Source organism: Salvelinus alpinus, chromosome 17 (genome assembly GCF_045679555.1).
Source record: "Salvelinus alpinus chromosome 17, SLU_Salpinus.1, whole genome shotgun sequence".
NCBI lineage: Eukaryota > Metazoa > Chordata > Actinopteri > Salmoniformes > Salmonidae > Salvelinus > Salvelinus alpinus.
The window spans coordinates 5,197,284-5,215,536 of NC_092102.1; the positions used below are offsets into that span (position 1 = coordinate 5,197,284).

General features: G+C 42.6%; 1 protein-coding gene across 1 annotated transcript in view; it reads left to right on the top strand.

The window, feature by feature from the left end:
• Positions 1–18,253, top strand: part of ccdc186 (coiled-coil domain-containing protein 186) — a 112,090-nt gene that overhangs the window by 60,108 nt on the left and 33,729 nt on the right. Inside the window, exons 8-12 of the mRNA XM_071346980.1 lie at positions 1,326–1,424; positions 2,322–2,408; positions 3,356–3,498; positions 4,164–4,419; positions 11,518–11,707. Of these exons, the coding sequence (XP_071203081.1) occupies positions 1,326–1,424; positions 2,322–2,408; positions 3,356–3,498; positions 4,164–4,419; positions 11,518–11,707 (775 nt within the window). The remainder of the gene's footprint in view (positions 1–1,325; positions 1,425–2,321; positions 2,409–3,355; positions 3,499–4,163; positions 4,420–11,517; positions 11,708–18,253) is intronic.

Genomic DNA, 18,253 nt, shown 5'->3' on the forward strand with positions numbered 1-18,253 from the left:
ATGTTGTTCTACAAAGTATTGACTTTGGGGGGGTGAATAGTTTTTTTGGGGTCTTATTTCTTGTTTCACCCCCAAAAAATATTTTGCATCTTCAAAGTGGTAGGCATGTTGTGTAAATCAAATGATATAAACCCTTAAATACATTTTAATTCCAGTTTGTAAGGCAAAAAAATTTGAAAAATGCCACGGGGGGTGAATACTTCCGCAAGCCTGTGTGTGTGTGTGTGTGTGTGTGTGTGTGTGTGTGTGTGTGTGTGTGTGTGTGTGTGTGTGTGTGTGTGTGTGTGTGTGTGTGTGTGTGTGTGTGTGTGTGTGTGTGTGTGTGTGTGCGCGCGCGTCTACCACTGTGTAACCGTTAGCGATGATGCTAATGGAAACAGTCTTCTGGTAGATGGAAGAGCTTTCCCAAAAACTTTTTCAATTAAATGTTAACTACGAAGTAGCCTATGATCATCTGGCAGAATGATATCATGATTATTTTCTTGAATCCAGTGGAAATTTGTTTTGCATACTCTACCTGGAAAAACAAAACCTTTTATTTTTAAAGATAATGTGGGCTATTTACTTCATTTTTCTGTTTTAAGAAAATACATTATTTGAAGAACTAATATCACTGTGGCAATTAATATTTGGCAGTAAAACTGTAAATAGACTTTAATCTCAAGAGAAGACAGGTTAAATGTTAAAAAAGGTTTAATGTTATCGTACTGTAGTAGTACTATCGTACTACTATGTTATCGAAACTATTCCTGATCATGTAGGCCTGGACCAAGACAATATCCAAAACAACGAACAGTTCACTGAATTCATACATTTACAGTCATTTCAATTGTATAGTCATGTCTTTCTACACAATACCACAACACATTTTTCCCATCTGGGAGATGAACTATAAAGTATTAAATTATTTCGCTATGTATTTGATGGAATCAAGGCATTAGAGTGTACCAGAAGCCGCCACAAATAGAGCTTTTTGGGCCAGACCCCCCCGGCATGGCATCGCTAAGCTGGCTATTTTTTCTATTTGGCTGGCTTCTCTTTCTATTTGGCTGGCTACTCTATGTTCTTGTGGAAATCACTGGTTATTCTGAAGCGATCTTTCCATTAATTCGATCTCTTTTCTCTTTACTCCTTGTTTCTTTCCTTCCTCTCTTATGATCTCTCTCCATCCTTCTTTTCTCCTCTTTCTCTTACCACATCCTTATTTATTTTTCAATTCTCTATCTCTATCCTCTCTCACTCCTTCCTCCATCTGTTGCTCCTTCCCCCTGTTCCTCTGTGCTTTCTCTCTTTACCCCCCCCCCCCCCCCCCCCCGCTTTCTCAGGAGTCAGAGGAGATCAAGTCGAACGAATTGGATGCCAAGCTGCGCGAGACCAAAGGCGAACTGGAGAAACACAAACAGGAACAGACAGACCAGCTGGAGGTCCAACACAACACACACACACACACACACACACACACACACACACACACACACACACACACACACACACACACACACACACACACACACACACACACACACACACACACACACACACACACCGACATACACTTACACACTGCCCCATTTCCACTGCCCTCTTTTAAGATTAACGCTTAAGAGATATCGCAGTGAAATTGTCAATATTTAAGCAATCGGTCAAAACAACTCAAAACACTTCATAACTGCTCTTTCTCATTTATGCAATGCCCCGTTGCCATGGAAATCAACTTAATTCAAGGGCTCATTTGTAGTATTTTGGGAAGTTTGTTTTTATGAGGTTTTAGCTTCGATTTGATTAATGTTGCTTTACTGGAAGTGTTGTTGCTGGTTCACCTCACCTATGCTCTCCAGATTCAAACCGTTCACGTATTGCTTGAGTAATATCCCAAAGTCACTTCAGGCTACTGAGAAATAGGAAAGCTTTAACATGAACAAGCTTTGACAGTGTCCAAAACAAAAGCAGATATTCTGAAATGGAAGCAAAACCATATCTCATTGGCTAAATAATTTTGAACAGTTAACGGTGGACAATCTGAATGAACATTCCAAAATGTTGTAGGAAAGCATCAGTAGTTTCAAGTTTGATTAGTCACATGGTATACACCCGTCCAATGAAATGCTTACTTGCAGGTTCCTTCTCGACAATGCAATAACAATAAGTAATAATACAATATAAAAATATTCTTAAAATGATGCTAAATGAGCTATTCTTATGACTGTACATATTCTAGAAAGCATTTCGTAACATCATCGCGTATAGGTGGCAATTGGATCTGAAACACTAGCTTTTCAGACTGTTAGCTAACCTAACGAATGCTCTGCTTTGATTGACAGATGCACCGTTCCAAGGCCAAGGAGCTAGAAGACCTAAAGAGGACATTCAATGAGGGGATGGATGAACTGACCACTCTGCGTGCAAAGGTGTGTGTTTGTATGTGTCTTGGTCTCTCTGCGTGTGTGTGTGTCTGTTTCTCTAGCCTCATTTACACCTTGCAATAACGTGGCTTTCATTATCCGATCAAGATGATCCAATCAATATCTAATTAAGTTCTGTCACGTTTACAGATGGTATTGACATGTGTCTGTTTTTCGTTCACTCTGTCAGCAGTGTGACCACATTTCCTGGCCCCATTTATTTGATATTGTTTCAAAGTAATAATTTTCTATTTGATGAGTAAATGTAATGATGATTAAAATGGTTTCCAGATCTGTGTACACCTATAAGATATCTAGATACGTGCCTTACTACGTCCAGAGACAAAACATTTTGCTGACAAAATGTTGCTATTTTAAATATAATTTCCTACAATTCTACACATTTTGTGTTTGGGCAGACAGAACATTTTACAGTTTTAAAGCAAATTTCCTGCAATTATACACATTTTACCATGGTATATGCCTTGTTCTTATGCTATCTGAGTGACTCAAACATTATAACAAAATCAATGGGGGCCATCATGACATGTCTGGAATTTTTGATTCTCTCTGACTTTCTATTTTTTGGGGGGGATGATTTGTTTGTTCTCAAAGATGATCTCATTACAAAATATATAGCTCCATTATATTTTCTACATGCTTTATATCTGGTTTTAGTTGTTTAAGTTTACACTGAAAACATTTTACGACCTGAAAATTATTGAAATTAAATCATTTGTATTATTTTTTTTTTTTAATTGCAGTGGCGGCTGCGAGTTAGCATTGGTGCTGCTAAATGCATATAGGGAAAACACTGACACCTGTCAAAAAATGTGTGGACAAGATCAGGACAAAGGACACATGTTAGCACCAGGTATAAATGGGTATTCTCTCGTGTGTGTGTGTGTGTGTGCTCGCTCGCTCGCTTGTGCATGTGCGGTGCTGGGTCCCAGGTGAAGTGTCTGGAGGATGAGAGGCCTCGCTGGGAGGATGAGCTCTCCAAGTACAGAGAGATCATCAACAGGCAGAAGGCTGAGATCGCGAGGCAGAGAGACAAGCTGGGAGAAATACACGCACTGGAGGAACAGCACCAACGGTGAGCCAACACTTGTGCACACACACAGAGACAGTCACACTCGTTTTCCCTATCACACACACACACACACACACACACACACACACACACACACACACACACACACACACACACACACACACACACACACACACACACACACAGACAGACTAGTCGGTTGATCTTGTATTGCTTGCCTCTGCACCGTTTGGCTGATTCTAGTGTGTGACCTTGTGAATGAATGCCAATTCTCCGAAGTGGCATCCTGTCCTATCTCTCCCAATCCTCATTGATTCGACAGCACTTTTTAAAGGGAAACGCAACACAGTAGAGGTTGACTTTCCATCCCATTTTTTTCACCTGTCAAAGCATTCTTTGGACAAATAAATGGGCCATAGGAAAGGGAGCAACTTGGCTGTCACTGTCCGTATTGACATCCCTGTGCACTAGTCCACACGTACACTTCTGAGGGCACACTGACTTATGGTGTGTGTGTGTGTCTTACTAGCACTGATTTTGCTGATGGCTGCTTTGAGGAATTGCAATGACTGTGATTTTGTATGAAATGTGGTTTTCTCACCTACCTTAGTTGAATGCACTGTGACTGTAAATCGCTATAAATTATTGTCTGCGAGATTATTATTATTTTTTTTAAATCTGCTGTGCGTGCAATGTGTCTTCCTCAGGGACGAGCATGAGATGGTCAGTCTACGCGAGGAGGTGGAGAGTGTGAACGTCCAGAACGGCGACCTCCAGCTGGATGTGCAAGGCAGCCGGGAGCGGGAGGCTGAGCTCTTGGGCTTCACGGAGAAGCTAAGCAGCAAGAACGCCCAGCTGCAGTCGGAGAGCAATGGCCTACAGGCCCAGTTGGACCGACTGGGAACCAACTCCATGGAGCTGCAGTGCCGTCTGGACGAGACGCAGACAGCACTGGCCGACCAGGTGAGTCGACACAACACAGACTATTGTTTTCAATGTTCTTGTCATTTTTGATTCTGAGGTTTTCAAGGTTATTTCAGGTAGTACTTTTTTCCCAGGGGAAACGAAACAATGATCAAACTGACTATAATAGAACAGAAGAAAACAGAATAGAAAGAGAAAATGCATAGTACAACACACGCACAGTACAAAAAGGACAGCAATATTCAATTACCTACAGAAAGAGCCCAAAAAGTACTGGCTCCCATTCTTTCCTTTTTTTTTGTTAAGGCCCAGTGCATTCAAAAATGTGATTTGCTTGTGTTTTATATACAGTACCAGTCAAAAGTTTGGACACACCTACTCATTCAAGTATTTTTTACTTTTTTCTACATTGTAGAATAATAGTGAAGACATCAACACTATGGAATAACACATATGGAATCATGTAGTTAACCAAAAATCAAAATATGTTTTAGATTTGAGATTGTTCAAAGTAGACACCCTTTGCCTTGATGACAGATTTGCACACTCTTGGCATTCTCTCAACCAGCTTCATGAGGTAGTCACCTGGAATGCATTTCAATTAACAGGTGTGCCTTGTTAAAAGTTAATTTGTGGAATTTCTTTCCTCCATAATGCTTCCTTCAACCAGCTTCACCTGGAATGCTTTTCCAACAGTCTTGAAGGAGTTCCCACACATGCTGAGCACTTGTTGGCTGCTTTTCCTTCACTCTGCGGTCCAACTTGTCCCAAACCATCTCAATTAAGTTGAGTTCGGGTGATTGTGGAGGCCAGGCCATCTGATGCAGCAGTCCATCACTCTCCTTCTTGGTCATATTGCTCTTACACAGCCTGGAGGTGTGTTGGGTCATTGTCCTGTTGAAAAACAAATGATAGTCCCACTAAGCGCAAACCAGATGGGATGACGTATCACTGCAGAATGCTGTGGTAGCCTTGAATTCTAAATATATCACAGACAGTGTCACCAGCAAAGCACCATCACACCTCCTCCTCCATGCTTCACGGTGAGAACCACACATGCGGAGATCATCTGTTCACCTACTCTGCATCTCACAAAGACACTGCGTTTGGAAACAAAAATCTCAAATTTGGACTCATCAGACCAAAGGACCGATTTCCACCAGTCTAATGTCCATTGCTTGTGTTTCTTGGCCCAAGCAAGTCTCTTCTTCTTCTTATTGGTGTTCTTTAGTAGTGGTTTCTTTGCAGCAATTCGACCATGAATGCCTGCTCACGCAGTCTCCTCTGAACAGTTGATGTGTCTGTTACTTGAACTCTGTGAAGCATTTATTTGGGCTGCAATCTGAGGTGCAGTTAACTCTAATTAACTTATCCTCTGCTGCAGAGGTAACTCTGGGTCTTCCCTTCCTGTGGCGGCCCTCATGAGAGCCAGTTTCATCATAGTGCCTGATTGTTTTTGCGACAGCACTTGAAGAAAATGTGAAGTTCTTAAAATTTTCCGAATTGACTGACCTTCATGTCTTAAAGTAATGATGGCCTGCCGTGTCTCTTTGCTTCAGAGCGCGACGTGTGTTGTTGTTGAACGCCGAAACCTGAACTAGAGACCTCGGTTTAAAAGCTGACAGAGTTTTTATATACTTTTATTTTATTTTGGATCCTGTGGCTCTGTTGGGGTTAGTTGCTGTGAGCGCTGCAGTCTGTCCCGGGATCCTGCCAGATTCGGCATAGGGGTAGAGACCCGAAAGCCCAGCTGGCTCGGCGGTCTCAAATGGAGGTTGCTATTGAACATTTCCAGCGCTGCGGTAGCATTGTTTACTTTGCTTTGTTCCGGGACATTGTGGACCGCTCTGACTTTCAATGTACCAACTGCTGCTTGCGGAGGACTACAGGTGCGAAGTGGCACCTCTTAACAAGCAAGTAGCAAACCTACACAAGGGTGGGGAATCCACTGGGGAACTGGGGAATCCACGCCTGCCTACCTTTTCTTTTTCTTCCACCCCAGTAGCCGGATGCCGCTCTGGTCTGGTGGAAGTTTCGCCGCCATGTTGGCTCACCACAACCGACTGGACGGTGCTCAGCAGGGTTCCATCCCCGAAGGGGTCTCCCCTTCCCTGGAGAACGGAGCTGTTCTCGACCCAACCAACCAGCCGTGGAGGTCCATCACTCGCCGTGGAAGTCGAAGAAAACATCCTCTGGCAACGGGGGATGTTGAGCCCATATCTGACACAGACCAGAAACAGCTTTGCCGCCCTGGATCCAGAGGTTCTGGCGCCTTCTTCCCTGGGGGCTTCCCATTCAAGATCAGATCTGGAGGTACCTGCATCTTTGTCCTCGGTTCTGTCTCCCTCACCGGTGGCTTCTACCTCAGGTTCAGATCTTCGGAGCTCCCACCCTCATCCCACCCTGCCTTAGAGACCGGCTCATTCAACATCACCAGCTGTCATCATAGGCAGCTCTATGGTGATAAACATCTTGCTTCCCAAGGCAAAATCCCTGTGCTACCCAGGATAACGAGTACAGGACCTCGCAAGGCTTCTTCCGATTGTTCTACGACAGATGCCGGGAGCTTACACTGTTGTAGTCCATGTGGGGTCAAACATAAGGAGGGCTAGCTCGGAAGTTTGGAAAATTGATTTTAAGGAACTGATTTTAGCATTAAAACACTCCAAAACACGGCCAATCATTTCAGGTCCAGTGCCATCGTTGGGCCACGGGTGTGAAAGATTCAGCAGACTGCTGGCATTACACATCTGGCTAAAAGAGTCCATCAAAATCATCATGGCTCCTGGACTCTGTCCACACATTTCAAGGCTGCGTTGAGACAATGACTTTTCAATAATTTATTAAGAAGCCATTTTTGTTTCATTTTTACTATTTTAATTGAAAACAGTCAAAGTAAGGTACTTAATTGTTTCCCAAAAATTATTTGATATTGAGATAAAAACGGCTGCAGTGAACCTTCAAAGGAAAGATTCACCTATTTTTATTTAATTTTTTATGTTATATAGTTTTTGTGCGTCTCTGAATGATGATCTATCGATTCCCGGTTCATTTCATGTTTTCATGTGTATCTGAGCTATTGGCCATTAAAGGAATTTCAAGCAGGCAGATATACAATTTTATCCCCGATGTCCTTACACAGCTCTCTGGTCTTGGCCATTGTGGAGAGGTTGGAGTCTGTTTGATTGAGTGTGTGGACAGGTGTCTTTTATACAGGTAACGAGTTCAAAGAGGTGCAGTTAATACAGGTAATGAGTGGAGAACAGGAGGGCTTCTTAAAGAAAAACTAACAGGTCTGTGAGAGCCGGAATTCTTACTGGTTGGTAGGTGATGAAATACTTATGTCATGCAATAAAATGCAAATTAATTACTTAAAAATCATACAGTGTGATTTTCTGGATTCCGTCTCTCACAGTTGAAGTGTACCTATGATAAGAATTACAGACCTCTACATGCTTTGTAAGTAGGAAAACCTGCAAAATCGGCAGTGTATCAAATACTTCTTCTCCCCACTGTATGTTGTGTGACAAAAGACGTTTTTCTATATTTTCATATTATGCTCTATCGTTTATTTCTTTGTGTCGCAAATTACACTCTTTACGGCAATATCTTTTGTCAATTGGACGACGCTTTGCGTTCTTCCACACCTCCCGTGTAGAAGGAAATTTGCAACACAAACAAACATTGACGAGAGTGAATGTGACACAGAGCATGGAGACACGGAAACATGGAGCTCGTACCTTAAAGAGGGGCTATTTCGGTCGCATGGATGTGGTTTGGGTATGAAAAGTCATGGACCAGAAAACCGTCCTCTGCAAAGTATGCTGCAGGCCGGTCCCGACAACAGGCTCAAACGCCACTAACCTCTTACCACCTACGCAAGTATCATGTGAAACACTACAGTCGAGTGCTCAAAACAACCCCCAACTCAGATGTTGCAAGAGTCTTTTGCCCGCGGCACACCATATGGCAAAGAATCACGAAGATGGAAGGAGATAACAGCTGCCGTTACAACTTACATCTGCAGAGACAAGGCCCCAATTTACACGGCCGAGAAACAGGGGTTTCATGAGTTGGTGCGAACACTCGACCCAAGGCACCAAATGCAAATTGATATGTGACACGTATTAATGCCAAAATAACATGCAAAACAGGCAAGCCCCCCCCCCCCCAAAAAAAATATATATTTTAGGCCTATATTTATTTTGTTTGCAACTATAGTTAAAGTGTTTTCTAATGACCTTTTTTAGATTTTATACATTCATATTTTATATTTTGCACAATGGTTCTAAATAAAGATTCTAAATAAAATGATAAATAATCAAATATGACTAAGTACCTTTTATTTGTTAAATATAATTCAAAATGTAACAAGAAATTGTCCTTTACATGTGGTCATTTTATATAAACTATTTATTCAGTGAATTTACAGAAAATGTGCTATATTGTGATATGTATCGTTATCGGGATATGAAATAACCTATATCGGGATATGAGATTTTGGCCGTATCGCCCAGCCCTACCATGTAGAATGGGGCCATGGACTCATGCTGCTTACGTCAATTCCTGACTACCATCAGAATGATGCAACAGGAACCGGGATTCGTCGGACAAGGCAATGTTTTTCCACTCAATTGTCCAGTGCTGGTGATCGCGTGACCACTGGAGCTGCTTATTCTTGTTTTTAGCTGGTAGGGGTGGAACCTTGTGAGGTCTGCAATAGCCCATCTGTGACAAGGACGAGTTGTGTGTTCCGAGATGCTGTTCTGCACACCACTGTTGTACTGGGTTGTTATTTGGCTGTTTGTGGCCTGCCTATTAGCTTCCACGATTCTTTCCATTCTCCTTAGACTGCTCATCAACAAGCTGTTTTTGTCCACAAGACTGCCGCCGACTGGCATACACACGTTTAGCATCTCCAGGCCTCTATGCATACAAGCTGCATACAAGCAGCTGATGTGCACCTTTGGAACATCTACATCTACTTGAAGGAAAACTGAAAGAGACTCTGCTTATAAACAGGGCAAGAGGACCGGGGACAATAGTTTGGTTAAACAGTACAAATATGACTTACGGAGATCGATCATGATGGAGAAATACAAGCATAGGGACAGTGGAGGAGCGATTCAGCGGATTGGACACAAGGCCTATGTGGCAGGGGCTCCTAACGATCACGGTATAAAAAAAGAAAGCCATCCACATCACGGACATGTTGAATCTCTCCCTAGCTCAGGCCGCTATAACCACCTGCATCAAGATGTCCACTATCATCCCCCTGCCCAAAAAAGGGAGAGTAACTGAACTGAATGACTACCGACCAGTAGCACGCACTTCTGTCATGAAGTGCTTCGAGAGACTAGTCAAAGATCATACCGCCTCCCTCCCCAACACACTCGACCCTCTCCAATTCGGCTACCGCACTGACAGATGCACGAACAATGCAATCGCAATTGCACTACACACTGCCCTTACCACCTGTACAAAATGAATGCATATGTAAGGATGCTGTTCATCGACTACAGCTCGGTCTTCAATACCATAGTGCCCTCCCTATAAGCTCATTACAAAGCGCACAGCCCTGGGTCTGAACTCCCTATGCAACTGGGTCCTGGACTTCCTGACGGGCCGCCCCCAGGTGGTGAATGTAGGCAATATTACCTCCGCGACACTGATTATCATCATGGGGACCCACAAGGGTGCGTCCTCAGTCCCCTCCTGTATTCCCTGTATACCCACGACTGCGTGGCCTCACACTGTTCCAACTTTATCATCAAGTTCGCTGATGACACGACAGTAGTAGGCCTGATCACCAACAATGACGAGACAGCCTAAAGGGAGGAGGTAGGCACTCTGAGTGGTGCCAGGTAAACAACCTCTTCCTCAACGTTAGCAAAACAAAGGAACTGAATGTGGACTTCAGGAGGAACCAGGCTGGACACGCCCCCATCCTCATCAACAAGGCAGCCGTGGAGACGGTCAATAACTTCAAATTCCTCGGCATACACATCTCAGAGAAGCTCAAATGCTCTAATCACACGGACACCGTTGTGAAGAAGGCACGACAGCGACTCTTCAACCTCAGGATCCTGAAGATCCTGAGGATCAAGCAACACAGCTTGCTACAGATGCTGGTTCAATACCCGTGCCGCCCGCCACACTGGCAACACTTTAAGGGGCATTGCACTAATAATGGCGCTGATCAGGGAAACGTTCCCGCAGTTCTGTTCTTAGTGCCAGTCTGCACGTTCAAACTAAAACAATGTAATGGCATCTTTATGCGTTGCGCCACTTATCTCCAATATATCGTCCATGTAAAAACCTGTCTGATCAGGATGAACAATATCTGGTAAAGCCTTTTTTATTCTATGTGCTATGCATTTCGCCAGGATTTTCGCATCACAACATTGAAGTGTAAGAGGCCTCCAGTTTTTTAAATGGACTGGATCTTTATACTTATCCTGTTTTAGTAGTTATGAAATCAGACCACCTTCTTGAGTACCTGTTGTAGGGTGGCTACTTTGAAGAATCTCAAATATAAAATATATTTTGATTTGTTTATCACTTTTTTGGTTACTACATGATTCCATGAGTTATTTCATAGTTTTTTTGTCTTCACTATTATTCTGCAATGTACAAAATTGAAAAAATAAAGAAAAAACCTTGAATGAGTAGGTGTCCAAACTTTTGACTGGTATATATTTTTTTTAAAGTTGAAAATGATTCCTGTACTGCCCGTTCCTGTGGATTGTCATTCCTATCCCGTCCTGTCCCGAAATTGACTTTAGAATTTCACTCTCATTGCTGCAGGAGTCTTAAGGGTCCCGCGGGACTCCCAAGGTAATATCAACCTTTAGCGGGAGGGCAAAGCATAATTTAACAATGCACTTATCTGTTCTACGAGTAGCCCAAGTCTTTAATTACAAGCGTTTGGGTTAGCTGCAACTTTAGTAACAATGGTTTTGAGAAACAGCTCAGATATAACAATGCTCCTATGAAGGTTTTAATGATTTAGGAAACAGGGCCCAAGGACTGCAGACCTTCAGAATTGGAGCTGAGCACCCCTGCCCTTAAAAAATGTGATTCTGTTTGTGTGTTTATCTTTTATTATCTGACTTGCATATTCACTGTATTTTGCAGACTCAGCGTCTCCGGAAGGAGGAGGCCCTGCGGCAGGATGAGGTCCAGGCTCTGCAGGCGGAGAGGGCCACACTGCAGATGGAGATGGCCCAGCTGAAGACCCGTGTGGAGGAGCAGAGGGACGAGTTGCATACCCAGAAGAGGAAACAGGCGGCCAACATCAAGGACCTGACAAAGCAGCTAACTCTAGGTCAGAAACCGTCCACAGTCTAACTACATAGTTGATGGTGCGTCAGATATCAACCACACTCAAATCAAGATGTTACCACAAGGTTAGAAACCTTCCATGTTTCAGACCTGGGTTCAATTACATGTGTAGTGAAATATTTATTATTTAAACACTTATTTTCTAATATTGTTGCCAAGTTAGCTATTTATATTTTAAAATTAAAATAAAATTCTATTGCCAATTACCGTCATCCAAAATTCCATGACCATCACAGCCCTAGTTATGGTTTGTATCCCCGGTTCTCTGAAGGAGACATCACACTATGGGAAATGGCCTTGTGCGGGTCATTCTCTGAAGACATATTCAATCTCGCCTAACTAAGGGATTTGCGGGTGTAAGCCTTGCCTGCCTATACTGTATAACACTTCCCAAGCCATGGTTCCCTCATGCAAGTCGTGCAAGAGGGTCAATCTGGTGAGAAGTCTCCCTCAGCTCTTTCGGGGGAACCGGCAGGTAGCTTAGCTTAGTGGTTAAGAGCGTTGGGCCGGTAACCAAAAGGTTGCTCGCTGGTTCAAATCCCCAAGGCGGCAAGGTGGAACACTCTGCCCTTGAGCAGTTAACAGTTCACCTCCAACAGTAACTGGTCCCTGTGCGCTGACTACGGAACACTTGCAAAACGCCCTGATTGCCAATAGCCTGTTTCCTGTGAAGCTTGTGTTGTGTTACAAGGTAATGTACCTGATCCATCCTACTCAGCTCCAGCGCCAAAGACTGTGTGCGCTAGGGAGGGCACAGTAACGCCCAGACGATAGAACCTCACAAAGGTGTGAGGGGAAGCCCAACTAGCCGCCGCACAAATCTCAGAGGAGGAGATGCCCCTGAACAGTGTCCATGAAGTAGCAATTCCAGTGGAATGCTCCCTGACGCCCAGGGAGACTGCAGTCCCCAACAACTGTACACCTTGGCCTCCACTAACCAATGGGAAAGGCGTTGTTTGGATGAAGCCCTACCCTGAGCAGGGTTGGCAAGCAATCAAACAATTGGTCAAACAATATCCCAAGTATAAATACAGTAATGTACACACACACTTAAGGGTAAAAACATTTTTTTCAGCAAAATAGTGTTTTTTAGACAACTTGGTGTTTTTTTTCTGCATAGAAAAGTATTGGGCGGACCATCTAGGTGTCAATAAAAAAAATAAAAAAAATGACAAAAAATTAACAAGGTTTCCATGTAAACATAAACAGCTAAACCAGATAGAAAGTATTTAGAAAAGTTAAAACTTTTTTGGGCGACCTGACCAAATTCACATAGAAATCGGAGTTTTAGATCTGATCTGTTGGATGTACCGCCAAATTCTCGTTGGTTATGGTAGAGAAATGAACATTCAATTCTCTGGCAACAGCTCTGGTGGACATTCCTGCAGTCAGCATGGCAATTGCACTCTTCCTCAACTTTGGCATTGTGTTGTGACATAACTACACATTTTAATCGGCTTCATGATATGCCACACCTGTCAGGTGGATGGATTATCTTGGCAAAGGAGAAATGCTCACTAACAGGGATGTAAACACATTTTTGCACAAAATTTGATTAGAAATAAGCGTATGGACATTTTCTTGGATCTTTTATTTCAGCTCATGAGACATGTCAACACTTTACATGTTGCATTTATATTTTTGTTCAGTGTAGCTTTTAAAACCACAATTCTCTCAGCTCCATGACAAAATGTGTAGAATTTGAGGAAATTAGGTTTAAAACAGCAAAATGTGTTCTTCCCTGCCAAAATGGGGGTGGGGGGGCTCTAAAATGTTATTTCCCAGGTCCCGGACTGAATTTGCAGCCCACCTCCCCACTTGAGCCCTGTCATGACATACCTGAACCACCTATTGAGATATATATTTTGTTAAGTAAATCGGTTGATAAATTAGGTGAAAAGGAGACTGGAGTGCGTCTTTAAAATCCACCGTTTCTGGGGGTTCAAAGTGATGGGGGGGGGGGGGGTCTACTAGGCTAACATGGAATAGTGAGTGTTGCACAGTATACCGAAACATGAAATAGAATTTGAAAAACGGTTCGGTACTAGAATTGCTGTAACTTTCGGTACTGCTGTCACGTCATGTACGAATTGAGTACATCGAGTCTGTCTAGTAATTTGTCTGAATGTTCTCATGGGAGCAGTAGCTAGCCAGGCTACTTGCAGATGATAGCGTGAGACACTTTTGAGAAGCAAGGAGAGAGGAGAGATAAATTGCGAACAGCATGGCTTCTTCTAATGAAAACATCGTGCCTTTATGTCCGAAGTTTGACAAAACTGGCTGCAGAAGCGAACTATGGGATTACATTGATTACAGAGCTGATGAGGGCCAGCCCACAGAAACAACAAAGTAAAAACTGAACAACGCAGTGCGGTGCACGGACGGTTTAGTTCCAAAATGACATAGAAATCAATTTCACACATATGCATTGTAACATGTTATTCTACTAAATTATAATCCTTTTTGAGTGACAATAGCTAGGTTTCCGTCCAATTGGCGACAGATTGTTATGTAAATATTCTAAAATCTGCATAAAAAAACAGTGCGTGATGACGTAGTGCATACAAATAACTTTTGCGGTTAAATTCCCATGTACCAAATAAAAAATTTTGTAAGTTTGTAAGTTTTGTAAGTTTACTTCGATATGATGGTTATTATATCAATATTTGTACATAAAAGTGTTTCCACCTATATTTCTCGCATAATTCATTTTAATGACACAAAAGATCCCATCTTGTCTAGCGTATTTTGTTTTGTCGACTTTTGGAAAGTTTACAGAATAGTGTTCTGTTTCCATCAGGCCTGTCATAAAATGTTTTATCTGATATGTAGTTTACTCGCATAAAAAGTTTGGATGGAAAGCTGGTTATAGTCATGAACGTACATTCAGCATCACATTCATGTGAGAATTATAATGTGATTACACAACCCAAAGTAATGGGAAGTGCACTCATAACTTGACAGCAATATATTTAGACTACTTTGCATTTGTCTGGGCTTGCTAGCAGTAGCCACTAGCCAGCCAGCAGCCATGGGAGGAGCATTGCACCCTGGGAAGTGAAATGCACTCTGGGAATTATAGTATACTGTGTAAAATCGATTATATTTATATGGTGTGTAGACCATTGCAATATAGAAGCTTCAGAAATGAGCTTCAGTGTTGTCGTTTTGGAAGTAAACTATTCCTTTAATACATTAATTAGCTGAAATGAATCATAGGTCTAATTAAATGTAATTTGACCCAATATTATGGCCATCGATTAGCAAATGAACCCTGATATGTATCAAATTACATTTTAAACCGTTTCGATGTAATTGTACCATTATTTTGTCTGCTCTGAGTCTCCGATATGGTTTTGCATAAGGAAAATTTAAGGGCTTCTTCATTTATTTAATATGTTTGTTTTTTTTTGCAATAAATTTCATATAGAATAGAAATTATATATATATATTTTTTCCCTACCTGTTATCAACATACACTGAGTATACAAAACAAACTGTTCTTTACATGACAGACTGACCAGGTGAATTCAGGTGAAAGATATGAACCCTTATTGATGTCACTTGTTAAATCCACTTCAATCAGTGTAGATGAAGGGGAAGAGACAGGTTAAAGAAGGATGTTTAAGCCTGGAGATAATTGAGACATGTGAATGGGCAAGACAAAAGATTTAAGTGCCTTTGAATGGGGTATGGTAGTAGGATCCAGGCACACCGGTTTGTGTCAAGAACGGGAACGCTGCTGGGTTTTTCACACTCAACAGTTTCTCGTGTGTATCAAGAATGGTCCACCACCCAAAGGACATCCAGCCAACTTGACACAGCTGTGGGAAGCAATGGCATCAACATGGGCCAGCATCCCTATGGAATGCTTTTGACACCTTGTAAAGGCATATTTTGGCTGCAGTTGACAGGCCTCAGTGGATAGGGTCAAAAGCTTCAAGTTTCTTGGCGTGCACATTACTGAGGTCCTGAAATGGTCTCGCCACACCAACATCTTTGTGAAGAAGGCGCAACAGCACCTCTACAACCTCAGGCAGCTGAAGAAATTTGGCATGGCCCTAGACCGTCACGAACTTCTACAGATGCACCATTGAGAGTATTCTACAGGCTGCATCACCGCCTGGAATGGTTAACAGCTCCGCTCTCAACCGTATGGCTCTCCAGAGGATGGTGCAGGCAGTCCAACTCATCACCGGTGGTACTGCTTACCCTCCAGGTCATCTACAGCACCCGATGTCAAAGAAAGGCCAAGAAGATCATTAAGGACCTCAACCACCCAAGCCAAGGCCTGTTCACTCGGCTACCGTCCGACAGAAGGAGACGGTACAGGTGCATCAGAACTAAGACAGAGAGATAAAAAAACATATTCTATTACCAGGACTTCAGACAGTTTAACAGTCACCACTAGCCGGCCTCCGCCCAGTACCGTGCCCTGTGATGCACACTCACTCACACAAAACACACACACAAGCTATCACACACACACACGTCAAACTCAGAAACCTGTGCACACACACTTACATACACACTCACACTCGTGCGCACACACAGCCATTCCTGCGGTCTCATGATATAGAGACATTGAACCACTGGTCACTTCTGGTGTACATACGTATAGATTGCATTTGAGTACTGTTACAGTGTTATTTGGCTTGTTGATTGCATTTGTCCCGGCGTTCTTGATTTCTTGTATTTTTGTATATTTTTTTCTCCATATTTTAATTGTTTGACATTTTATTGCATTGTTAGGAGCTAGTAATATAAGTATTTCACTGCACCCTCCATAGCACCTGCTGAACTGCGTACTCATGTGATAACTTTTGATTTGATTAGTTGGCTACTAATACATCAAACTTGACAGTATATTAACTATATTCTATCTAACTAACTACCCAACGTTTATTGACTTGATTATTCACGTCATTCTTAGTTTAGCTGAGTGGGATAGTCGTTGTAGTTTTCAATGGACATTCGGGTGCTTTCGTAAATTGGCTCTGTTTATCTACTCCGATTTCAATGTACTAGACTAGAGCGCAGAACAACTGATGAATTTACGAGCGCTCAACACCTGATGAATATGGCCGGTGTCAGTAAACGTCGGCAAAAATGTGTAATTAAATTGTTGCCAGCAGTACAGTTTGTCACCAACGCTTTGGATAATATGAAAACTGCCTATCCAGCTTTGCTAGGCCGAGTAAAATGGTCAGAGTGCAAGCTAGCCAACATGAGCCAGTTAGCTTGGGTGCTTGACTGCTGTTGTTAGGTCAGAACGCTGGAATCAACCCTACTCCTTGGCTAGAGCGTCCAGTGTGCGCTCTGAGAGCGAAATGCTCAGAATTTACAAACGGACAATCTGACAACGCTCTGAATTTACAAACGCCCAGAGCGTACTCTGAGCGCACTCTGGCACTCCAGATTGAATTTAAGAACACACCCGAAGTTGTAAAATGTCTAGCTAGTAATTTGTTACCCTAACAAGCTAGCGAGATGTTGCATAGCAACAGCATGAACTTCCTGTAGACGGGCAAAGCGCTAGCACGCTCAACTGAAAGGATACTGTTCGTTTACAGTATACTAAAATTAACTAATAATATATAGTATGCAGTATATACTCATTAAGTATGTAGTATACACAGTGGTGGGCCGTCAGGGCCTGCAAGGCCTTCTCTGCTGGCCTAAACATCATCAGAATATATATATTTTTTTAAATATATTTTCCCACAAATATGTATTAAATTATTCCCCAGAGTAAGAGTTATACTCTTCATTTCATAGCTTTCCTCTTGGTTGCACTGCTTCCAGCCCCAGGTTGAGATTTGGAGGGCTGGTCTTTATGTTAGATCTTTTATCCAATCATATTCAGCCATCATGTGTTGCCAGGGGTCTAAAATCTGCCCTCGGGCCTTCAGAATCAACAGTGCGGGCGCTTGTAGCTTAAAGTGAATGGAAATTAAAATTTTGTGTCAACCAATCAGCTTTAGAGTTGGCTATTGTACGCCTGCTGGCTGGCTCCAGTGTTACACAGGAGCCAGCTAGCAGGCGTAGTGCGTCCACGTCTTTTGATTGGATTACCAATATTGAGAGGCAGGTCCTATGGGCAGGTCTATGCAGATCTAGGAAACTGAATTTGATAAACGAATTAATTCGCCTTCTACTAAGCTGTTTTTTCAACCCACAATGGCGGAAGGAGGAGAAGATATCGATTTGGTCGAGGATATAATTATAACGCCATTCTCAAGACGAACTTTTCAAGAAAAGTTAGACATTGTAAGGAGAGGTCGCCCGACGCCACAAAGCCTGTCACAGGCGGGAAAGGGGTTCGTTCGCTCGCCACTTTCAAAGTTTCAACTACGAGCGCTATGGCTCCGAGAAGCACTGCAAACTGTACAGCTGGGAATGCCTATTATTTGCAAGTGATCGATTTGGTGTTTGGAACCACACTGGCTTTGCAAACTTGAGTTGTCTGTTAAACACTGTTTACCCAAAAATGTCAATTTGTCAATTTCAAGGTGACGCAACGCCTGGT